This window comes from Panthera pardus, unplaced genomic scaffold, assembly GCF_024362965.1.
Source record: "Panthera pardus isolate Hobbes unplaced genomic scaffold, ASM2436296v1 HiC_scaffold_20, whole genome shotgun sequence".
In the NCBI taxonomy this organism is placed as follows: domain Eukaryota; kingdom Metazoa; phylum Chordata; class Mammalia; order Carnivora; family Felidae; genus Panthera; species Panthera pardus.
Window position 1 is genome coordinate 45,135,917 of NW_026526766.1, and position 25,602 is coordinate 45,161,518.

Here is a 25,602-nt window from a genome sequence, read left to right on the forward strand (position 1 = left end):
CAAAGAAACTGTACCGATTAGTAGTCACTCTCAATTGCCTGTGGGAAAAGCACAGTCCCTGGCAACCACTTTGTTTCTTTACAGACTTGCCTAGTCTGGACTTTTCTTGTAAGTGGAATCATGCAATATAGAGCCTTTTGTGTCTGGCCTCTTTCACCTAGCACAACATTTTCAAGCACAACATTTCAAGCATAACCAAAACTTCACTCCTTTTTGTGGCTGAATAATATTCCACTGCATGGCTACAGCAAACTTTATTCATCCATTCATCAAAGGATGAACATTTGCATTATTTCTACTTTGTGGCTATTTTGAGTACGGCTTTGAAGATTTGTACACAGGTTTTTGCATGGACTTACGTTTTCCATTCTCTGGATGGATACTTTGGAATGGGATTTCTGGGTCATATGCTTACTCTTTTTAATTTTTCATGGAACTGCCAAAGTATTCTCCCAAGTGGTTGCACCATTTTGCATTCTTCTCAGCAATGTATGAGAGGTTCCATTTTTCCACATCCTCATCGACATTTGTTAATCGTCTTTTTTTATTGTAGTCATTCTATTGGATATGAAGTATCTCACTGTAGTTTTGATTGTAGTTTCCTATTGATTTAATGGTGTTGAGTGTTTTTTCATGTGCTTGCTGGCAGATAATATTATTTACAGTATTTTTTTTTTTCTGCTTTGGATAAGTTGTTTTGTTTTTTTTTTAATTGTCAAATTAGCTAACATACAGTATAGTTCGAGAGTAGATTCTTGTGATTCATCACTTGCATACAACACCCAGTGCTCATCCCAGCAGTGCCCTCCTCAATGCCCATCACGCATTTTCCCCATCCCCCACCCACCACGAATCCACTCCCATCAACCCTCAGTTTGTTTTCTGTATTTAATTGTTTCTTATGGTTTGCCTCCCTGTTTTTATCTTATTTTTCCTTCCCTTCCCCTATGATTATCTGTTAAGTTTCTCAGATTCCACATATGAGTGAAATCGTATGATATCTATCTTTCTCTGACTGACTTACTTCTCTTAGCATAATACCTTCCACTTCGATGCACGTTGTTGCAAATGGCAAGACTTCTTTCTTTTTCATCACTGAATAGTATTCCATTTTATGTATATACCACATCTTCTTTATCTATTCACTAGTTGATGGAAATTTGGGCTCTTTCCATAATTTGGCTCTTGTTGATAGCACTGCTATAAACATTGGGGTGTATGTGCCCCTTCTAATCAGCATTTTTGTATCCTTTGGATACATTCCTAGTAGTGCAATTGCTGGGTTGTAGGGTAATTCTATTTTTAATTTTTTGAGGAACTTCCACAAGTTTTCCAGAGTGACTACACCGGTTTGCTTTCCCACCAACAGTGCACAAGAGGATGATCTCACTCTCCAGAGATAAATCGAATTCACATCCTTGCTAACATCTGTTGTTTCCTGAGTTACTTACAGTATTTTGTACGGAGATTGGAAGTGTCTCTGAAAAAAATCTGTGTTACATAGAGGTTCCAATTCATTGAACTTAAAGATATTTTACATTTTTTTCTAATGTTTATTTAGTTTTGAGAGAGAGAGAAAGAAAGAGAGAGAGAGAAAGGGCATGCACAGGGGAGGGGCAGAGAAGGAGGGAGACACAGAATCCAAAGCAGGCTCCAGGTTCTGAGCTGTCAGCACAGAGCCTGAGACGGGGCTCGAACTCACGAGCCATGAGATCATGACCTGAGCCGGAGTCAGATGCTTAACTGACTGAGCCACCCAGGCGGCCCTACATTTTTCTTTTATTAAGAACAATTGTTTCAAATTAACTTTGCCTAATATTTTCCTTCTTAGAGTTCATGTATATAACATGTGAATAAATGTGCATATATGCTGGTATGCTAATTTTCTTTTTCTTTCTTTTTTTTTTTTTTTTTAACCAGTAGAGATGTACAAACAGGCATGTCTATAGGGCACTGGATTAGAGGTTGCTCCAGTGTAACATATACTAAGATGTCTTTCAAAGGTGCCATCACACGCCATCTTTATGAAGAGGTCTGTTAAGGACGATCCCTTTTCTCAGGTTTTTTGTTATATATGGTTTTTGGAAATGCGTTGCAAGAACAAGGACTTGACTTAAAGAAACTAGGATATAGCATTCACTTAGAGGAATTGCCTTTAAATGAGTAATTTAGGAGCAAATAGCATTATGTAATAACCACAAAGACAAAGAAAACAACTGTGCCATTTATTGAGTGCCTATTGCGGTCAAGGCACAGCACTCAGTGTAACACACTTTATTTCATTTCATTATTACACCGTCTCTGTGAGGTTGGTGGTCTTGTCCTTATTTTATATGTGAAGGAGCTAAGACCCATGAGTATAAGTAATTTTTTCAAGGGCATATGGAGCCACAGGGCAGAGTTGGGATTTAAATGCAAGGGTAATTCCTTGCCTTTTATTCTGTATTGTGTCATATAACGTAATCAATTCTTCTCACTCATCTTCCCATCCCTACCCCCTTGTCCCCTCCTACCCCAAAGGCGGGGGAGACGTAGCCAACTGCCACTTGATAAATAAAAGGGCTGAAGGAGAATGGCTTAGAGATTTAGCAAGCAAGAGCATTTCCTTTTCGCCACAGAAAACTCAAGAACCACTTAGAAGTGGCTAGGGTTTAGAGTCAGCAGTTGCAGAACAGTGTTAAAGAGGGACTTGATTCTAGTTACAAGTGACATGCATCCTGGAGCCAAGCAAGACGGTCTGCTTTCTGAGCCAACCCTGTGGAGGAAAGGATACACTGTTTTTGTTTCTATTCATTCATCCATGTTTGTTTATTCAACTAAAATTTGTGTGCCTACTGTGCACAAGGCACTGTTAGACGCTAGAGACAGAATGATGTAAAGGACAGACCTAGTTCATACCCTCGGGAAACTCTCCTCTTAGGTCGGGGCCCCAAGCACACGGGCAGTTTAACCGTTCGTGGTCCACCTCCCTGTTTGCAGTTGTGATGAATTCTACAAAGCACGACTACACATTGCTTTGGAACAAGCTGAGTGAATTTGAGGTAACCTAACAATGCTAGTAAAACTTTTGTTGTTATTAGTGAGGCCTTTCCCGGTTTGTCGTGAAGTTAAATGATTGGTTTCTGTTCCTCCTTTATGAAATTTCTTTACCCCTCGGCTTCTCTCCTTGTCCCAAAGCATCCCTCTATATTTGAACGTGATAACTTGCTGTGAATATTGGTTTCCATGGTTGTGTTCCTGTGAGATACTTTGGGGATGTAATAAGCTCTCTGTATTTCTTACTAGTCCTAGTTCTGAACAGAGGAGTTGGCCTATTAGATTTGGTGCCAGTTCGTTTGTGAGACATTCTAAGTGTCCAGGAAAGTTATGATTTCACATTTTATATTCCACTCTCTTAATGAATTTTTACTTTTTGAAATATGTGTATTGAGGTTTTCAAGTATTTTTTTTTTATTGCACGGCATGTTTATTCAAAAATCAGAAAATATGGGGGCGCCTGGGTGGCTCAGTCAGTTAGGCATCTGACTTCGGCTCAGGTCATGATCTCACGGTTCATGAGTTCGAGCCCCCCATTGGGCTCTGTGCTGCCAGCTCAGAGCCTGGAACCTGCTTCAGATTCTGTGTCTCCCTCTCTCTGCCCCTTCCCTGCTTGCACTCTGTCTCTCTTTCTCTCTCTCTCAAAAATAAAGAAATATTAAAAAATTTTTTTTAATCAGAAAATATGGATACATAAAATGTGTAACCAAAAAATGCATATGATGTCACTATCCAGAGATAAATCTAATGTAAACAATTTGCTATATAATTTTGCACCTTTTTCTTTATAGATGGGTTGTATATCTATAGATATTTTTAAAAATGAGAGTGTATTGAGCATACTGTTTAATATGATCTGATGTTTTTCCTCTGAATGTATTGCGTATATCTCTTTCTGGCAATATGTATACACTATTTTATTTTATGTTTATTTTATTTTATGTTTATTTATTTTGAGAGAGAGAGAGAGCGTGCGTGAGAGCATGAGGGAGCAAAGGGGAGAGAGAGAATCCCAAGCGGGCCCCACATTGTCAGCACAGAGCCCGATGTGGGGCTCGAACCCATGAACTGTGAGATCATGACCTGAGCCAAAATCAAGAGTCACATGCTTAGCTGACTGAACCACCCAGGCACCCCATGTATACAAATTTTAGTGGCTAAATAGTATTTGTACATTGCATGTATTACACTTTTACCAACCTTTTATTGATGGGTATTTTGTTTGTTTCTCAGTTTTTACTATCATCTAGAGGGCTATGATGATTGTCCTTAGATCTAAACCTTAGTACGTATCTCTAGTGTTTAAAGTCCTTAGAATAAGTTTTTACAAATGGAATTGCTGACCCAAGGGTATAAATGACCATCCATAAATATTTCTCCCTTTTGAACTCCTACCTGCATTAAGTAGGAGTGTTGCTTTACCTATACTTTTTTCTGCACAGGATACGAAGTTTTCATACATGTCTTCATTTATTTTGGAAAACACGATTGACCATTGTAACTTAATTCTTTATTCTTTCAGTTACATATCAAAGTGAGCCTTTTACATCTGCTAACGTAGGTAATAGGCATTACTGAGGATTTGGTGACAGTTAGCCGAGAATAAAGGATATGACACCTTGTAGCAAATGAGGAAACGCAAGGAAATCTCACACATTATTATTATTATTTTTACTGCAAGAAAAGCTTTACGTTGACATTTACTTTCTCGTAGCCTAGGGTGGGAAGTTGTGGTAAGGAGTAATGTGAAGGCCTCGAAACCTTCTACACTCATATAGACACGTCTGGGTTACCTTCTGGGATGCCAGGCGAGGATGTGGCCGTTCAGTGATTGTGTTAGGTGCTCTCCTCGCGGCCCCGTGTACCGCATCTAGATATCTGTGGTTGCACCAGGTTTCTGAGGATTGAAACTCAGCAGCCACTGCGGAGAAATGCATACACACTCTCCCAGGGAGGCTCTGCCCAGCCCTGCCTTCTGCCCCCAGCCTGGAGGTTAGGCTGCATAGAGTCATCGGAAAGGTAAAGCCAACCTCGGTGGACGCAGTCAGCTTGCCGAGGTTCCTCTTTTCCTCTCATGGGACTGTGTTAGCTTCAGCCCCCGACTCTAGCAGCCAGACGTCCGCTATGAAAGAGCGAGGGGAAAAGAGCGTGAAGGAGAAAGGAGAGCTTTTGAAGTACCGTTACTTCTTTGCCTGGGAGCATTGTCCAAACAGTACGATGGGAGTGTGATGGTACGCACAGCCAGCTCAGGTGGACGAAGCCGAGGCCACAGAACCTCGTGTGTTCCCATCCCCGTCAGACCCAGAAGAGGGCTGGTTAAAGCCGGAAGAAGAGTGGTGGCCACGCAAGTGCTGAAAATGGATGGGGGTCGGATGTCTGGTCCATCTTTGGAAAACTACCCAAGTTAAAAGCAGAACGTAATCTTAATGCTGATGCCAAAAGTGAACATTAGTTGAGTGCTTATGCCTCACCAGGAACTATCTTACGTCTTTTTTTTTTTTAAACGTTTATTATTTAAAAAAAAATTTTTTTTTAGTGTTTATTTATTTTTGAGAGAGAGAAAGAACATGAATGAGGGAGGGTCAGAGAGAGGCAGACACAGAATCTGAAGCAGGCTCCAGGCTCTGAGCTGTCAGCACAGAGCCCGACGTGGGGCTCGAACTCATGGAGTGTGAGATCATGACGTGAGGTGAAATCGATGCTTAACCGACTGAGCCACCCAGGCTCCCCCAAACGTTTATTTATTATTAAGAGAGAGACAGAGCATGAGCATGGGAGGGGCAAAGAGAGGAGGAGACCCAGAATCCGAAGCAGGCTTCAGGCTCTGAGCTGTCAGCACAGAGCCTGACGCAGGGCTCGAACCCATAAACCACGAAATCATGACCTGAGCCGAAGTCGGACGCTTAACCGACTGAGCCACTCAGGTCTTTTTACAGCCGCTCTTAATGTCTTTTTACAGACATCTTCATAGTAACCTTGTGAGGTTGGTAATAATGCTGTGATGACTAAATTTATGTGTTAACTTGACTGACCTATGGGATGCTCAGATAACTGAGAGGGTGTTTCTGGTAAAGATTAGCATTTGAATCAGACTGAGAAAAGAGATCCTCCCTCACTGATCTGTGAGGAGGCAGTGTCCAGCCCATGGAGGGCTGGGAGTGGACTAAAAAGGTGAAGAAAGGGCAAAATTCTCTCTCTCGGCTCTTTTTTTTTAAATGTTTATTTATTTTGGAGGGAGGAGGGGCGCACAGAGAGGAGACAGAGGATCTGAAGCAGGCTCTGCACTGTCAGCCCGATGAGGGCCTTGAACTCACAAACTGTGAGATGCATAACCTGAGCCACTCAGGCGCCCCAGGGCAAATTCTCTTCTTAACCTGGGACAGCTGTCTTCCGTGCTTGGACGAGGGAGCTCCTGGTGATCGGGCCTTCGGACTCTGAGACTTACACCACTGGCTCCCTAGTTCTCAGACCCATGGACTTGGACTGAATTATAACACTAGCTTTCCTGGTTCTGCAGCTTGCTTGACAGCACGTTGTTTCCTGTCTCTCTCCCTGTCTGTCTGTCCACCTGTCCATCCATCCATCCATCCATCCACCCATCATCTCCTGCTGGTTCTGTTTCTCTGGCAAATCCTGACTTAATACCAATACTGTCCTTCATTTTGCAGATAAGGAAACTGAAGTTCATGCAGCCCATTAGTGGCAGAGGCAAGGTTTGAACCTGGAGTTGGCTGATAGTCTCTCTAGGTTTGCCTGCTTTCCGTGTCGTATACACGGGGTCATATAATATGCGGTGTTTTGTGACTGACTTCTTTCACGCAGCTTACTGTTTTCAAGGCTCATCCCCGTTGTAGCATGTTAAATCTAAACTCTGAAGGTGCCACTGGCTATTATTTGCTTTGAGACCCTACAGGAGGCTCTTTAGTCCATCTGCTCAGAAGTTTTCCAGCTTTGTGCAGTATTATTTTCCTGGCAGGTGTTTATGGATTGTACAGTTATCACCAGCCATACTTTTAGTTGATGTGGCGGGAATAGGTGTTAATTCTTGGCTTATGCTTTGCGGGAGGAGGAGCGATAATCATGCCTGGCAGTGAGGGTGTTTAAGAAAATGTTTGGAATTATATTAGGTTTCCCACGTGTGGTGGAAGACGTTTGGCTTCATTCTGTAGGATAAAAATGTAGGAAGCTTTCAAGTGTCCCTGTAAAATGTTAATTTAGGGGTGTGGAAAGAAGAAACATGAATGTTAGTTTTTACCAAAGAATGATCACTTAGCCAAATATCATTTTAAAAATATACTAATTTTAGGTGTCATAGGAAAAGAAATCTTTTTTTTTAAGCTTATTTATCTTTGAAAGGTGGGGGGAAGGGCATAGGAGTGGGGGGGGGGCAGAGGATACAAAGTGGACTCTGCGCTGAGCAGAGAGCCCGGTGCGGGGCTCGAACTCACGAACGGTGAGACCATGACCTGAGCCAAAGTCGGAAGCTTAAGCGATTGAGCTGTCCAGGAGCCCCAAATCTTTTTTTTTTTTTTTTTATGTAAACTATAGGGAAATGGAAGAATCATATTAATGTTAACTATGGAAAAATGATTAAGGCTCAAATCCATAAAATGGCTATGTATTTCCTTTAAAATAATACTCAGGTATTATATGTATGTAGTAGGAAAGTCATAAATAAGTTCTAACTGAGAAAAAGATTTTAAAAATCACCTCTAAACCTCAGTGATATGTATCTAACAAAAAAGAGATCATACTATGTTAAAGGGATGTATTATATATTCTTTTTTAATCCATTTCTTCAACTAGTAGTTCACTGTGGGCACCAAGTCATGTGTCTACTCACATCGAATTGAATGAACATGTGGCTGTAACGTAGTAAATTTCCTGTTGTAGGATACTCAAATTATTCACTCTCTTGTTTTGATTGTTCATGTTGTAAGCCACACTGTGAGAAGTGGTTTTTTGTATCTTAATCTTCATTATTTAGTGCGCTCACATTTCTGATGCAAATGGACAAATTAGGTTTGAAAAGAGGTTGGGGTGGGGTAACATTGAGTCTCTACATTTTTATTTTTAAAAATTTTTGTATATGTTTGTTTATTTTTGAGAGAGACAGAAAGACAGAGCGTGAGTTGGGGAGGGGCAGGGAGAGAGGGAGACACAGAATCCAAAGCAGGCTCCAGGCTCTGAGCTGTCGGCGCAGAGCGCGACGCGGGGCTCGAACCCATGGACTGTGAGATCATGACCTGAGGCGCAGTTGGACACTTAACCAACTGAGCCATCCAGGTGCCCCTGCCTTTAATTTTTATTAAACAGGAGGGGTTGGTTGTTTCTTCGGAAAGGGGTCTGAAGTATGTTTCTTCCTTGTTCTTAGGAAGTTGTAGACGAATCTGTTTAATTCAGGCACACAAGACTGATGTTCACGATTGTTATCTACAAAGAACTCGTCCGTTGTATTATCCGCAAATCTGTGGATACATAGAGGGGGTGGAGGAAGATAGAAGAATCATTTTCAGTGAACATGTAGTTTGGTCGTGTTTCAGTAATGGCAACGTTGGTTACTCAGATGTCTTCGTGGAACTCCATCATTGTAAAGGGGACTAAACTCAATAGGTATTCCCAAACGTTTCATGTGTGCTGCTTAAAATTCTTCTGGAAAATGTTTTTAGAGCCTCTGTACTGACTGCTTAATCCATCACTTATTTTTGATGCGTAGCACGTTGTTGATTTTTCAATGTGAAATGGCACTAAATGACTTCTCAAGCTCTACACGGTGCACTCATATTAATCCCTTTAGCCCTTATTTATTTTTGTTTTAAAACTTTTAAAAGTTTATTTTTATTTTTGGGGGAGAAAGAGAGGGTGGGAGGGAGGGAGGGAGACAGGGAGCATGAGCGGGGGAAGGGGCGGAGAGAGAGGGAGATACAGAATCCCAAGCAGTCTCCAGGCTCCTAGCTGTCAGCACAGAACCCAATGCAGGGGCTTGAACCCACGAATTGCAAGATCATGACTGAAGTCAAAGTTGATGGTCAACTGACTGAGCCCCAGCCGCTCCCCCCCCACTTTAGCCCTTTTAAAAATTTAGGTGGGTGATGGGGCGCCTGGGTGGCTCAGTCAGTTAAGCTCAGGTCATGATCTCACAGCTGGTGAGTTTGCGCCCAACTTCGGGCTCTGTGCTGACAGATCAGAGCCTGGAGCCTGCTTGGGGATTCTGTGTCTCCTTCTCTCCCTGCCCCTCCCCTACTCGCGCTCAGCCTGTCTTTCAAAAATAAACATTAAGATAAATAAATAATAAAAAAATAAAATGTAGGTGGGCGATATTTTACTTTTGCTGCTAAGACACTGCGTTTGCTTTGCTTTCAGTTTCGTGTCTGCTGAACAGCTTTTTTAACAATTTGGGTTTTGGTTTTTTGTTTCTTGTGTTTTTTTTGGATTTTAAGCTATTTTGATCGAATTCCTATTATTTTTCTTTACTACCTTGAACTCTAACCTCCATTTCTCCTGAACAGTGGAAGGAACTGACCTTTAAAAAAAAAATTCCCTCTGGTTATGTGGAGGGGAAGAGAGAACTAATCATTTTGTTGTCAGAGAATATTTCTGACACATTCTTACTGTGCGTTTGCTAGTTCATGCCAGAAGAATGCCCAACATGAAATAGATAATTAATCCGGACAGAATCTAGCAAAATTGAAAAGTGAACGTCCCTGCGGGGAGCTCTTTGTGTCATTCTCTCTGTTCCTGCAGAGAAATCAATGGAGTTTGCATCGGAAGAGACTATTCTCTATAGGGCAGTATCTCAGGGAAGCTGCGACTTCTCACAGGGGGAAATAAAAGAGAAACCTAAAACCCCTGGCCATTGAGAAGCGAGTCCCTTGGAGGGAGAGTCTAGATCAGTCTGTTTGATAAATGCCTCTCTGTTGTTACTTGTGTGGCTCACACAATTCTAAGCCCCTCCTGTTCAGATACTAGAATGACAAGTCTGCGCTCTAAACCGCCCAACTCTTTCTCCGAAATACAGAATAATTTGAAAGGTCTCTGGCGCACTTCTTTTGGAGATGGCCTGGAGAGGTTAAGGATTGTTAACAGGAGGGCAACCTTACCACGTCAAGTACAAATATTTTACATTTGCTGAGCCACAGTTTGAGATTTAGATACGTGTTTCTACATTATTTGCCCTGAACAGGACAGAAATTGAGCAACTGTCATAGGAAATCATCGGAATTACTACCCTTTAGATTATAAAGGACTTTTAAAAAGGCAAGTTAGTATATACCTCACTTATTCTCTAGGACACTGCCTTGATAATAAACTAGTCTCAGGCATTGACAGACTGTAAAATTGCCTAAATAAACCTGGGCTAGTCATTTTCTTATGCTTCTAACCTTTAACCCCATATTATTAGGGTAAGAAAGAATGTTATTTTTCTCATTGTTTCTGCTCCATTGATTGTGTGTCTGCTTAAACTCCCTCTTATCCCCTGTTACTGTATTTTCGTAACAGAAGCATTCTGTTTTATGAATCGTGGGTGCTGAATTAGCTTAAGAGGACTTCAGTGCACGATGATGACCTGAGTCCTTTAATTGTGAAGACAGTTTCTTTTACCTTCATTATGAAAAGGGCAAATAAGGCAGTTTTCATTGCCTATATATATATATATATATATATATATATATATACACATATACGCACACACACACACATACATACATATATGTAAAGTTTTCCCTCTGTTGGAAAAAAACATCAGGACAAAAGGAGTAGGCTGTTCCCAGGAATTTCTAGAAATAGCTTTTGGAAGTAAAATTAGAAGATAGCTATCTGATGTTCCTCTGTGAAGGAACAAAGTCATTCTTAAGGCACGAGGATTCGTTATTTCTTCCTTCAGCTATAACAGCAGTAACCATCTTTTACAGCGGACAAAGCACGTTTGCATACAATTGTCTCAACATTGCCTTTACTGCTAACCTTGTGCTATACGCAGAGCAGGTGTTTCTAGTATTATTTCCGTTTTGCAGCTGGGGAAACAGATTGAAGGAGATTAATGACTTTGCCGTAGTCACACAGCTACCAAATGGGAGAGCCTGGGGCTTTTGAACTCTAATCGTGTGCTCTTTTGAGTGGACCACACTGCCCAGAGTCTTCTTAATCTGTGCTGTGTAGTGTTGCTAAGATTCTCATGGACGAATGACATGGCAAAAATATCATTCTCCCCGAGAAACACAGTTGGCAATAGAATATGCATAATGTAAGCACTTAGAGTGGGTTTATTCTCCAAAACTCATAGATGCACTAAGCAAGGTGTTCAGAGTAATTTGTCCGTAAATATTCATATGCTCTATGTCCATAATACCTAGGTGTTCCATCTACTTTATCTATGCTTGTTTGTTTTGCCCTTACTAGTGAATGGTGGATTTAGTGTTGTAGGCTGATAGTTTCCTCAGCACCTTTAAGATGTTATTGCATGGTCCCTGGTCTTGTTAATTTTGAGGTCTGCTGTTACTCTAAATTGGTCCTTTGCAGATAGTCTCTATTTTTTGATATTCTCTTTTTTTTCCCATTTGGCTTTGAAGATTATCTCTTTGCCTTTGGTGCTAAATAGCCATCTTATAATGTATGTGAATGGAAACTTATTTTTCTTGCTGAGGGCTTAGAGAATTAATGTCTTTCATTGATTTTGGGATTTCTTCGCCATTATTTCTTGAAGTAGTTCTTTTTTCTCTCTCTCTCTCTATTCCTATTTTTAAACTTTTATTTTGAAATAACTTTCAGAGACACCCGGTGGCTCAATAGGTTAAACATCCAACTCCTGACTTGCGCGCTCAGGTCAAGATCTCACAGTTCACGAGATTGAGCCCCGCATCGGGCTCTGCCAGCACAGAGACTGCTTGGGATTCTCTCTCTTTCTCTCTCTTTTTTCCCCTCCCCTGCTCGCTCACTCTCCTCTCAAAAAAATAAGTAAAAAATAAATAACTTTCGAAAGGTTTCAAAAAATAGTGCAGAGAGGTATATACATAGAATGGAATCGTATTTAGTGATAAAAAGAACAAGTTACCAGTACATGCTGTGACGTAGATGAACCTTAAAAGCAATTTGCTAATTGAAAGAAGCCAATAATGAAAGACCACATATTGCATGATCCCCTTTATAGAAAAGATCTAGAAAAGGCAAACTTATGAAGATAGAAAGTAGATTTATGGTAGTCTAGGATTGGGAAGACTGGAGCGAAATGAGTGATGAATGATTATGGGGTTCCTCTTTGAGGTGATGAAACTGTTGCAGAATTGATGATGATGATAGTTGCCGAACTTTGGGAGTATCCTGAAAACCATGGAATTGTACACAGGTGGTGAATCGTATGTGAATTATATCTCAAAAAAGCTGTTAGAAACAACAAAAAAAAAGAAAACTAGTACGTAGAGTTCATGTATATTTTTCACTCTGCTTTCCCTAGTGTTAACATCTTACGTTCATTACTACAGCACAGCCACCAAAACTAAGAAGTTAACGTTGGTACAGTGCCATTAACTGGACTGCAGACTTTATTTGGGCTTCGCAGTTTTCCCACTAATGTCCTTTTTTTTTTGTTCCAGGATCCATTCTAGGATCTCACGTGGCACTTGTGTCACGTTACCTAGCTCATCCAGTCTGTGCCAGTTTCTCGGTCTCCTCAACATTCTTGATGCTGACACTTTATTTATGTATTTATTTTTGAGAGAGTGTGTACGTGAGTGGGGGAGGGGCAGGGAGGGAGAGAGAGAATCCCAAGCAGTCTCTGTGCTCTCTGCGCAGAGCCCAACATGGCGCTCGATCTCATGACCTGAGCCGAAATCCAGACCTGGATGCTTAACCGACTGAGTCACCCAGGCGCCCAACGCCGACATTTTTGAAGAGTCCTGGTTAGGTATTTTGTAACATGTCCTTCGATTTGGGTGTACATGGTCTTTCCTCATGATTAGACTGAGCTTGTGCATTTTTTGGTAAGGATACTCCAGAAGTAGTGTTTCTCACTGTATCATATCAGGAGTACGTGATGTTGGTATGTGTCATTACTGGTGATATTAACCTTCACGACTCAATACTCGGTGAATGTGATACATCCTGGGTTTTTCTACATCACGGTTACTGGTTTTTTTCTTTTGTAATTAACACATTTCCTGGAGGAGATACTTTGAGACCATCCAGTTGTCCTGTTTGTCCTCACACTTTTGTCCACTAATCTTATCCACCAGCAGCTCTTGGCTGTGACAGTTATTCCTGTGGTGTCTGTCTAATGGTGATGATTTCTTTCTTTCGTTGCTTCTGCATTTATTAATTGGAATTTTTCTCTAAGGAAGAGCTGTGCCTTCTTTTTTATTTGCTTATTTATTTATCTAGCTATGCCTCTGTGGACTCAGGGGATATTTATTTGGCCACTGGGAACACTTTAAAATTGGCTCTTAGGCCCCTTCAACAAGTTGACATCCTTTTTTGAACACATCCCTACTTTTGGCATCATAAGATGCTCCAGACTTATGTTACATTTTCTTAGTCTAGTCCTGGAATCAACCACTTCTCCAAGGGCCATTCTAAAATTAAACTCCTTTAGGAACTCTTTTTTTTTTTTTTTTTTTAACGTTTATTTATTTTTGAGACAGAGAGAGACGGAGTATGAACGGGGGAGGGGCAGAGAGAGAGAGGGAGACACAGAATCGGAAGCAGGTTCCAGGCTCTGGGCCATCGGCCCAGAGCCCAACGCGGGGCTCGAACTCACGGACCGCGAGATGGTGACCTGAGCTGAAGTCGGATGCTCAACCGACTGAGCCACCCAGGCTAGGAACTCTTGATAAACATAAGGAAGGCCACTTCTTTTGATACAACCCGATTTTGAAATTTCTTTTTATATTTTGTAACTCTGATCTCTCTGGTGAGTGTTTAGGACAACTTCTTATCTGTTGGGTCAATAATTTCAATGATTACATGCTTTGATTCTGGAGATTGGCTCTTTTCCAAACTTGCCTCTTCTTTTCCATCATGCCATACTCTTTTTTTTTTTTTTTTTAAAGTTTATTTATTCGTTTTGAGAGACAGAGAGCAGGGGAGGAGCAGGGAGAGAGGAAGAGAGAGGGAGAATCCAAAGCAGGCTCCATGCTGTCAGCACAGAACCCCATGTGGAGCTCGATCTCACAAACGGTGAGATCATGCGTTGAGCTAAAATCAAGAGTCGGATGCTTAACCGACTGAGTGACTCAGACACCCCCATCATGCCGTACTCTTTTACTGGGAATTAAATGCCCTGTCTGAAATCTTTAATTCTTTCAAGTACTTCTGTATTTCCATTTCGTTATCTGAAGGTCTTGGGATTTTTAGTCCTGCTGTTTGTTGCTTTTGTTAGTTCTTTCATGTGGGACTGTATCGTTATAGTTTTCCGAACTCCTTTTTTAGAGGAGCGTATTTTACTTCATTTTTCCGTGTGAACCATATGGGTTATGTGTTGGAGGAATAGCCCTTGAAGTGATCCAGGTGCCCCCACGTCACTGCCATTTTTTATGTTAATGTCTCAGCTTGTTGGTTTTCAGTCCAGCTGTTACGCTAAGGGTGCAGCCCTTCAAGGGTGCTCCGTTCCAACTCCCTGCCTCCTGTAGGCTAAAGGTAGTATCTCCTCTTTCCATGTGGACTTCGAAACACAAGCTATGAGGTTATGGAAACTGACAGCTTTCTTAAAATACCTCAGTGTAGTTATTTCCCTTCTTGTTTCGGGCACTGGGTAATTAACACCAACCCCTCCTGCCCCTTTTTTTTCCTCTTCAGCTCAGCTGTATGTAGCAGAATTTCCTTCATTATCAGCCATTTCAGGTGTGGCCTATCCCATTGCTAGAGCCAGAAGTCAATCTGCTTTCTGAAAACAGACAAGTCATTGGGTGATGCATAGTAGAGGCAGAACAAGCCAGTAAACTGATGAACCCGATGTAATTTGACAGATTGTACAAGTCAAATGGGTAGTGTGGGTCAGATTCACGGGGTTCCACGAGATGCACGTAGCAAGATGGTAACAGATTAAATCTAAGGCACTCTCAGGGTCAGAAGATCTCTGAGATGTGGTGTCAAGAATAGCCCAGAGTTGGGAAGGTCAGAGAAAGCAGCCTTCTTTACTAGAGGCTGCCCTGTTTCCGATTATGTATGGGAGCAAGCCGGATTTACAAGTATTCCCTGCAGGTATCCTTTGCTTATGTTTAAGGCCACAGTTCATGGCTGGGGTTCTGAAATATTTTCCATATGTCCAGTACCATTTCAGGCATTAGCTTTCAAACTTTCTAGACGGAAGACTTCTTTAAAAAAGTTCTGTGAGCCCTAGACAATACTTGGAGGATATAGCCTCCCTCCCCACCCACCACCCATGGAAAGGGCAAGGCCCTTTTTGTACTTCTGTACTTGGTGGCCAGACGTCGTCTCTGCTGGTGGGCAGGGTGCATCAGAGCATCTGTGCGGCCGTACTTGGCTCGGCGTATTTTGATTTGTAGAAATACTCAAACGACAAAGCTATTGGTGACCAACCTCACATCTGAGTCATAGTACTTTCCTTTCCTGTTGCTTGCAGGATATTTCTCTCTGGATGTCTTTCCGTCAACTCACAGCAAACATCTCCCACACGGAACTCCTCATCTCCTACAGATACGCTTTTTCTTCCGCTTTTCCCTCCTTTTTACATGTTGCTTTTTATTCACTCGGGTCTTTAGGTGCAAAACCTGTCCCTTCCCAATTCATCCTCCTAGTTCTTTGCGTTCTTTTATTCTCCATCTCCCATTTAGTACTCCTCAGGTTCCAGGACCATGAGTCGTTGATAAGGACTGATAATCTGATGTATACTTATTATCATGCGCGGTGAGTGGGGAAGGAGAATCAAAAGACATGATCATTGTCTTCAGAGAACTTAATATCTACTTGAGGAGACAACTTACATTCATGAAAATAGTGAAGAATACTAGACAGTATATAATTAAATGCTAAATTGGGTGGTACAGAGTTTTAAGAGTTGGAAGGTGGAGGAAAGGAAAGGGATAAAAGGAGGGCTTGAATTGTAAGAAAACTTAATTGTGGAATGGGGCTTTGAACTGGGTCTTGAAACACCTCAGTTGGAATCGGACAGGCGTTTAAAGTGAAGAGAAAGCATAGACAATTAGTGAGCATGGGGTTTTTGGAAAACGTTTGAGGCTCTGTATGTGATAGGGACCAGTGAGAAATAGGAATTAGTTTGGGTGACTGCTTTGACTTTGGCTATGAGACTACCAGAAGAATCTTTCAAAAGTAGCATTTCAGTTTTTACCGGGGGGAGGGGGGGGGGCGACAGAGAGAGAGAGAGAGAATCTTTAAGCAGGCCCCACGTTCAGTGCAGAGCCTGATGCAGGGCTTGATCCCATGACCCTGGGATCATGACCTGAGCTGAAATCAAGAGTTGGACATTCAGCCAACTGAGCCACCCAGGTGCCCCTGGCATTTTAATTTTGATTGTTCCCCAACTCAGAAACCCCTGGAGGATTCCTTTTCTTTTTTGATTCTGATTGAAACTGTTTTGGTATCCTAGGGACTCTCTGATGTGCCAGTCTTTCCTCGCCGGTACTTTGGGCACTGGTTTTGTGTTTTGTGTTCTGACTTAATGCTTTCCACTTCCTCCAGGAGTGTCTGCCTGATTTCTGCCCGTTCCTTCCTCAAGTCCCATCTCACGGCTTGCTGGCTCTCGATGTTCTCTCTGATGACCTCTACCCCCAGACAAAGCTTTACTCCCCGGTGCCTCCTGACACTCTTTTCTGTTGAAGACAGTTTAGGTTCTAACCATACACCTTTTGTTTCCTGATAATTTAGAATTGCATACGTTTCTCTTCCTTTCCAAGAGGGGCTAAGTTCTTTGAAATGTTCGATTGTGTTTTATATTCCATTGCTCCTCTTAGTACTTTATGCTTCTCTGAGGGGCTCGAACTCACAAACTTCGAGATCACAAACTGACGCTCAACCAACTGAGCCTCCGAGGTGCCCCCTTAGTATATGTTAACGGGATCCAAATTTGTAGTGGACCCCAAGCCAAAGACCACTTTTCTGCTCTTTCATGGAAAGAAGAAAATAAGAGCAAAAGCGTCAACTCCAGCTGTTCTGAGATATTCTTCGCCATCTCCTCTTTAAGCCTCTCCTTAATCTGTGTCCTTAAGTATATTCATTTATCTTTGACATCTTTTCACTTACTACCTTATGTAGTTTTTCCTAAATAATGTAAGTTTATAGATGGAGATAAATTGTGTGTTAATTGAAGCTTAAGAGAAGAGATGGGAGTATTTTAGAAAGATTAATCCTTGTTAAACTCTATCTAATTGATCTGTGTTGGCACTCTTCCTGCCTGAGTTTTAAAATTTTAATAAAATATCTGTACGTGAAGAAATCATCTGTTGTAGTTGGGATCGAACTTAAGAGACATTTGAATATCCAGAAAACGAGATACTGAAATGAACGATACTGAAATGAACTAAGAACACTTGATTTAGAAAATTGGGTCAAGTTAAAAATAACATTTTTGTTGGGCAGTGGGTTTTGTTGTTGTTGTTGTTGTTGTTGTTGTTGTTTTGTTTTCTTTGTAAAGAGACTTCACACCCAGCTCAGAGCCCGTCGCAGGGCTTGAACTCACAGCCCTAAGATAAGACCAGAGCTGAGATCAATAGTCAGACACTTAACTGACTGAGCCACCCAGGCATCCCAGAGCTGTAGTTTTATTTTATCATTTAACAGTCTCTTAAAAAAATCTGTAGAGGAGTGCCTGGGTGGCTCAGTCGGTTAAGCGTCCGACTTCAGCTCAGGTCATGATCTCGCAGTCCATGAGTTCGAGCCCCGCGTCGGGCTCTGTGCTGACCACTCAGAGCCTGGAGCCTGTTTCGGATTCTGTGTCTCCCTCTCTCTCTGACCCTCTCCCATTCATGCTCTGTCTCTCTCTGTCTCAAAAAAAATAAATAAACATTAAAAAAAAAAGTTTAAAAAAAAATCTGTAGAGACTTTGAAAACCAAGGTTTAAAGTAATTTATCTACCAATCTGTCAATATATTTATATATAACCAAGGTTTAAAGTAATTTATCTACCAATCTATCTATATATATATATATATATATATATATATATATATATATATATTTATTTATTTTAAAGTAAGCTCTGTGCCCAGCATGGGGCTTTAACTTATCAACCTGAGATCCAGAGTTGCTTGCTCTACTAACTGAGCCATCTAGGAACCCCAATTATTATTTTAAAGTTTATTTATGAATGAGAGAGAGAGAGAGAAAGAGCAAGCAGGGGAGGGGCAGAGAGAGAGAAGGAGAGAGGGCAACTCCCAAACAGGCTGTGCATTGACAGTGAGGGGTTTGAACTCACGAACGGGGAGATCATGACCTGAGCTAAAATCAAGAGTCAGGCACTTAACCGACCAAACCACCCAGGCGCCCCCCCCCCCATTATTATTTTAAATAATACACTTATTCTCCAGACTCCTTTAAATGTTTGCAAGATGACTTGAGTGTGTTCGATTTATATCTGTTAACATCTCAATTTTCGGAGTGGTGATGCAGTTTCAGCAGGACTGAAAAACAAAAACTGTGGATACCTACCTGTCTTTAAAACTATTCTAACATTGGCTTACCCTTCTTTGTTTCAGGCAATGATTCTTCAACAATGTATATGGCTAATCTGGTGTGTGCGTGCGTGTGTGTGTGTGTGTGTCTACGCATGTGCACGCATGTGTGAGTTTTATTTCCTTGATTCACCAAAATAAAGTAGTAAAGAAGCCATCGTGTGAATCAGGCTGCGTCTTCTTCAACAGTTATTTACCTTGGTTTAAATAAGTTCTTTTGAAAACATAAAAATTAAAATAAATAAATAAAAAAGTTCTTTTGAGGCGTGATTACCTTATCAAATCTTAACTTCCGGGAATACTCTTCTTGTTCTTTCCTAGTTTCCTCATAATAAAGCGACTCTTCTTTACTAGTGGCCTCCTGCCAGTTGGGATTTGGTTGGGTGTTGACTTTTTTATTTGCTTCCCAGGTTGTTTGCATTCGCTCCACGTGGAATGCTCTCTCCCCGAAGCTCAGCTGTGACACGAGACCTCTCATTTTGAAGACCCTCAGTGAACTGTTCTCTCTGGTTCCTTCCTTGACAGTCAATACAGCTGAATATGAGGTATGCACTTGGAGCTCGATAAATGATCTGTTTCTGCCTTGGAAAGACGCGGGCCTTATGATAACTTACGGAAGAAGATATTTGTAACCTTTGCCAAAACTCCTTTACCACATTTTGTTCTGAGAATGTGAAATCTTCGTGGCGTAGGAGTAGGAGAATATCCATCCTATCAATTCTGTCTTTTTAAGGCTTATTTACCTAAAGGATACCAAGTTTTTATTAGGAGAAGATAGTCAAGATTTTAAAAAGTCAGTGTGTTAAAAACGGTGTTTCTAAAGTAATAGAATTCCTGAGGCCAAAAGTTGAAATTCATTTTGTTGGTGTTTTTACTTGTAAAAAATGTCACAAAGACTCTTAATAAGGCAGGGCAGAAGTCTCCCATAGTACAGACATACTGTCATTTGTGTTTTGCTTCTATGTTTGTCATAGATTTGATTTTTACATGTTAGTTCACATTTCCTATGAACGTCTATACAAGGAGGATGATTGAAAAATCAAACTGTCTTAGGAGAGGAAAATAATTTTTTTAATTAATTTTTTTAATGTTTTTATTTATTTTTGAGATAGAGACAGAGCATGAGCAGGGGAGGGGCAGAGAGAGAGGGAGACACAGAATCTGAAACAGGCTCCAGGCTCTGAGCTGTCAGCACAGAGCCTGACACGGGGCTCAAACTCACGGACTGTGAGATCATGACCTGAGCTGAAAGCAGACACTTAACTAACTGAGCCACCCCACCGCCCCGAGAGGAAAATAATCTTATGAGCTGCTCAGTATTTGTCATTGTAGTGACCCGAAACACTTGGTGGAAGATGCTTTGCTAGAAGATTCATATATTCTGCTTAACATTTTCTGTATTATCTCTTCTTGAAATGAGTCAAATGAGAGAGTGCCGAATTCATTTACGTCTCGACTTTTGTCGCCATAATATCGCCGCTCATGCTCACCTTTTCCCTTTTTCCATTAAAGAGGAGCAATTGATTTTCACTTGAAGTCTTCGTGAACTTTTAGTTTGATTTAGTTCTTCACAGACTTTGATAAACTACCTCCCCCGTAAGAATCCAATAATAGTCTCTTAAATGCTTTAGATTATGTGAGAAGGCAGGATTATAAGATAATACTTCTTCCAATCATTCTTAGTGCTGCACAGTGGATGAAATCAAACTTGTCCTTCCTGAAGATACAATACCTAGCATAGCGCCTGGCACATAACATATATTCAGTAAATAGTTCATGCATGATTGAACCAATATAGGGGACTGTGAGTTTATTGTCACATTTGGGTTTTTGTTTCAGGGTATTAAAAAAAAAAATCAATTTGAGACTCTAGAGTATGTAGTTCACCAACCGTCTTTTTTATGGCGACCATTATGATACGTATACTTACGTTATCAGAAAGTCTGTTGGGCTACTAACACAGAGCTAAGACTAAAAGCCAAAGTAAGGACATGTTGTGTATATTCATTTTCTGTTTTCAAGGACTGAACTCCTATACCTTTGTATTGCTTGTACTTTGAGTTATTCAGATTTTATTACAGGTTAATTTATGAACTGGTTTTTGTGCTGGTTTCTTCTCTTTGCTTACCAGTGGCTGTCAGTTTTCTGTTGTGGGGAGGCGGGACTTGATTTTTTTTCTTTTTCCAATGTACATTCTTTTCCAGTGGTGTCTTATTCTGGTGTATCTTCATGCTTATCTTTTTTTTTTTTTTTTTAATTCTTTAAATGTTTATTTATTTTTGAGAGAGAGACAGAGTGCTAGCAGGGGAGGGGCAGAGAGAGGGTGACACTGAATCTGAAGTAGGCTCCGGGCTCTGAGTGGTCAGCCCAGAGCCTGATGCGGGGCTCGAACTCAAAAGCCGCAAGATCATGACCGGAGTCGAAGTCGGACGCTTAACTGATGGAGCCACCCAGGCGCCCCAATGTTCATGCATATCTTAATGAGGTTCCTTGTTGCTCAGATAGATTGCTTTGAGGCCATTCTATCCATCAGTTTCCTCCCAGTAAGAGAGAGCCCTTCAGTGACCATATCCACTTGGAAGCAGAAATAAAGACATGTAGAAGGAGACCTCTGTCCATTTGTCTCGATCTATCTGTCTTGCTCTCTCTCTGTCTCTCCCCATCCCTCTCTTTTCCCTCATCTTCTCTTCTCTCACCGTCCATTGCCTTCCTTTCTCCCTCCCTCTTTGCCTCTCTCCCTATATGTATCTAGATAATGGGTTCTCTGTTAACTGCTTAGAGTTTGGGTATAATTTTCCCAAAGCATTTCTTAGGTCGTTGCTGTTCCCAGTCACTGCAGTGTCTTGCGTTTGCCTAAAATGGAATCCAACCCCTCTTTACCTAACCAGTAAATACCTAATCAGGTCTTTTAGAATCTGGCCTCACTCTTTTTTCCTGCCCCCTGCACTCTAGGAAAATTAAACCACTGGTAATGTTTCTTTTTTTTTTTTTCCTGCCTCCAAACTTTTCCATTTCATTTCCTTTGTGCACATTGTTTTCTGTCAGAATTGCTTTTTTTTTCCCATCGCTAATTTTAAAATCGATTTTAGACGATACGTAATTGGTTGAATTCATCCTGTTCTTTGAGAATTTTTGTGCAAGTGGGAATCTATTGCTAGAGACTTGATTCTTTATACTATTCTAAGAGCATTTCTCTTTTAAAAAACGTTTATTTATTTTGAGAAAGAGCAGGGGAGGGGCAGAAAGAGAGGGAGACACCGAATCTCAAGCAGGTTTCAGGCTCTGAGCTGTCAGCTCAGAGCCCTATGTAGGGCTTGAACTCACAAACTGCAGAATCATGACAGAGCCGAAGCCAGAAGCTCAACCGACTGAGCCACCCAGGCACCTTTAAGAACATTTATTTCTATTTTATACTACAGATATGTGTGTTTGTGCATATATTATTTTTCCCATTAAAGTATAAGCTTGTTGAAAATAGACACGATGCTTCCATTAGTGTATTTTCTGAATTGCTTTGCAAAGTGCTTGTATATCCATTCATTGACTCAGGATATATTTATTAAAACTGTGCTAGGCTTTACAGACACTAATACATATTCTAGATATTCTTTTTAAGTGTTTATTATATTCCCAGCACCTTTCCCATTAATTTATACCAATTTGTTATAATGTCTCACAGGAAGGTATTATTTTTCATTTTATAGCTAAAGGATCTGAGATTTGAAGAGGTTCATCCATTCATTAAATGTTTATTAAGTACCTGCCACATGCTAGGCAAGTAACTTGACGAACATTATAGTTTCTAAATGAAGGCTGGTGTCTAAACCTGTAACTTTTAGCTCCATAGTCTGTACTTCCCCATTACACCATGTTGTCGGTCCTTGCCTTCCTTTTTTTTTTTTTTTTAATGTTTATTTATTTTTGAGAGAGACAGAGAGGGAAACAGAGGATCTGAAGCGGGCTCTGCGCTGGCAGCAGAGAGCCTGACGCGGGGCTCAAACTCACGAACTGTGAGATCATGACCTGAGGAGAAGTCAGACGCTTAACCCACTGAGCCACCCGGGTGCGCCCCAGTCCTTGCCTTCCAAGAGCTCAAAGGTTGGCAGAAGAGGTAGACGTAAGCAACAATAATTATAATAACATTTAAAAGTTTTTTTTATTGTATTTTTAATTTACATCCAACTTAGTTAGCATATAGTGCAATGATGATTTCAGGAGTAGATTCCAGTGATTCATCCCCTATGTTTAACACCCAGTGCTCATTCCAACAAGTGTCTTTCTTAATGCCCCTTACCCATGTAGCCCATCCCTCCTCCCATAACCCCTCTGGCAACCCTCAGTTTGTTCTCGGTATTTAAGAGTCTCATGTTTTATCCCCCTCCTTGCTTTTATATTATTTTTGCTTCCCTTCCCTTATGTTCATCTGTTTTGTATCTTAAATTCCACATATGAGTGAAATCATAGATTTGTCTTTCTCTAATTCCACTTAGCATTAATACCCTCTAGTTCCATCCACATAGTTGTAAATGGCAAGATTTCATTCTTTTTGAATGAACGTGTGTGTGTGTGTGTATTATATATATAATACACACACACACATCTTCTTTATCCATTCAACCATCAATGGACATTTGGGCTCTTTCCAGACTTTGGCTATTGTCGATAGAGCTGCTATAAACATTGGGGTGCATGTGCCCCTTTGCGATAGCGCACTGGTATCCCTTGGATAAATACCTAGTAGTGCAATTGCTGGGTGGTAGGGTAGTTCTATTTTTAGTTTTTTGAGGAGCCTCCATACTGTTTCCCAGAGTGGCTGCACCAGCTTGCATTCTGACCAACAGTGCAAAAGACATCCTCTTTCTCCGCATCCTTGCTAACATCTGTTGTTGCCTGAGTTGTTAATGTTAGCCATTCTGACAGGTATAAGGTTGTATCTCATTGTGGTTTTAATTTGTATTTCCCTGATGATGAGTGATGTTGAGCATCTTTTCACGTGTCTGTTAGCCATCTGGATGTATTCTTTGGAGAAGTGTCTCTTCATGTCTTTTGCCCATTTCTTCACTGGATTATTTGTTTTTTTGGATGTTGAGTTGGGATAAGTTCTTTGGAGATTTTGCATACTAACCCTTTATCTAATACGTCATTTGCAAATATCTTCTCCCATTCTTTTGGTTGCCTTTTAGTTTTACTAATTGTTTCCTTTGCTGTGCAGAAGCTTTTTGTCTTGATGAGGTCCCAATAGTTCATTTTTGCTTTTGTTTCCCTTGCCTCCAGAGACGTGTTTAGTAAGAAGTTCCTGAGACTGAGGTCAAAGAGGTTTTTGCCCGCTTTCTCCTCTAGGATTGTGATGGCTTCCTGTCTTACGTTTAGGTCTTTCATCCATTTTGAGTTTATTTTTGCATCTGGTGTAAGAAAGTGGTCTGGGTTCATTTTTCTGCATGTTGCCATCCAGTTTTCCCAGCACTGTTTGCTGAAGACACTGTCTTGATTCCATTGGGTATTCTTTTCTGCTTTGTCAAAGATTAGCTGGCCATACGTTTGTGGGTCCATTTCTGGGTTTTCTATTCTGTTCCACTGATCTGAATGTCTGTTTTTGTGCCAATAATAATAACATTTGATGGGTGAGTACACTTAATCAAAGGGCTATGAGAGTATGGTGTGGAAGGGGCCAGCATCCTAAGAGGGATTGAAGTAAACCTTATTTAGTTGGTGCTATAAGACTAGGTTCTTGTAGAATAAAAAAAAAAAAATGTTGCTTCGTATTGAAGTCTAAGAAGTAGAATATACAAAGACAAGGAGTTATAGAAGAACCTTCTATGATTTATAAGGACAAGAAGTTAGATGTGATTGAAATGATGAAGACTGTGGGCCTTGGAAAAGAAATGGCTTTTTAAGCTCAGTTACTTATTAAATATTTGTCATTTGAGGACCTGGGCTTTATAGTATAGGCTTTGGAAATGAAAAAGTCAGTCACTGCCCTAAGGAGTATAAATCTACTAGGGAGTTAGCCACATACACAGATAATCAAACCGGATGCTGAAGCGTGCCATGGGCCATATGGTCACTTGGAGAAGGGAGAACTGCCTCCTGGGAACCGTGGCATGAAAGAGGAGTGACATTCGTACTAGGTAGGACTTGAGAGGTCCGCAAAAAATGGTCAGGTTTCTCAATTTAGTAATCCTAACATCTCACTGTGTTTAAAATGTCCATATGTTTCCATGATAAGTCTGTTTCTGAGCATTTTCATTTTCTGAATGATGGGTAAATACAGATGAAGTCTATCACTAGCGGTATAATTTTGAAAGTGATTTAATTTTCACCGTTTGCTGCTTTAGATTGTTGTCAGTTTTGCCTTCGACTTAAAAATTGATTGTGATGTTTATTGATTTTTCAGAATTTTAAAGTCCAAGTCCTCAGCTTCCTCTGGACCCACACTCAAAACAAGGTACTTTCACAAGGGTGTCAGTGAAACGCAACCCAGGTGGGAAAGAACTGTGAAACAAGACTGTTTGAATAAAAAAATATAACTAATTTGAAATGATGGCTTCTTGATCTTAAAAGAATTCTGACATTAGTAAGTTTAGGTTTTCGAAATTCTTTTCTTTTTTATTTTTTTAATAATTTATTTATTTTGAGAGAGAGAGTGTGAGCATGAGCAGGGGAGGGCCAGAGGGAGGGAGAGAGAGAGGGAGAATCCCAAGCAGGCTTCTGCACTGCCAGTGCAGAGCCCAACGTGGAACTTGAACTCACGAACTGTGAGATCATGACCTGAGCCAAAACCAAGAATCGGACGCCTAACCGACCGAGCCACCCAGGTGCCCCTAGAAATTCTTTCCAGTTTATGCCCATTAATGCATTTTTGTCATAAAAGGCACTTGTTACCTGGTGAAGCTGACAGATGTAAAGAGAGACTGGTGCCATTGCGTCA

The 25,602-nt window shown here is 40.9% G+C and overlaps 1 protein-coding gene across 6 annotated transcripts in view; it reads left to right on the forward strand.

The window, feature by feature from the left end:
- FOCAD (focadhesin) overlaps nt 1-25,602 on the forward strand; it is a 319,096-nt gene that overhangs the window by 172,259 nt on the left and 121,235 nt on the right. For all 6 annotated transcript variants that reach the window (XM_053907986.1, XM_053907983.1, XM_053907987.1 and 3 more), the window contains 2 exons: nt 19,085-19,219; nt 25,069-25,119. In XM_053907986.1, the coding sequence (XP_053763961.1) occupies nt 19,085-19,219; nt 25,069-25,119 (186 nt within the window). The remainder of the gene's footprint in view (nt 1-19,084; nt 19,220-25,068; nt 25,120-25,602) is intronic.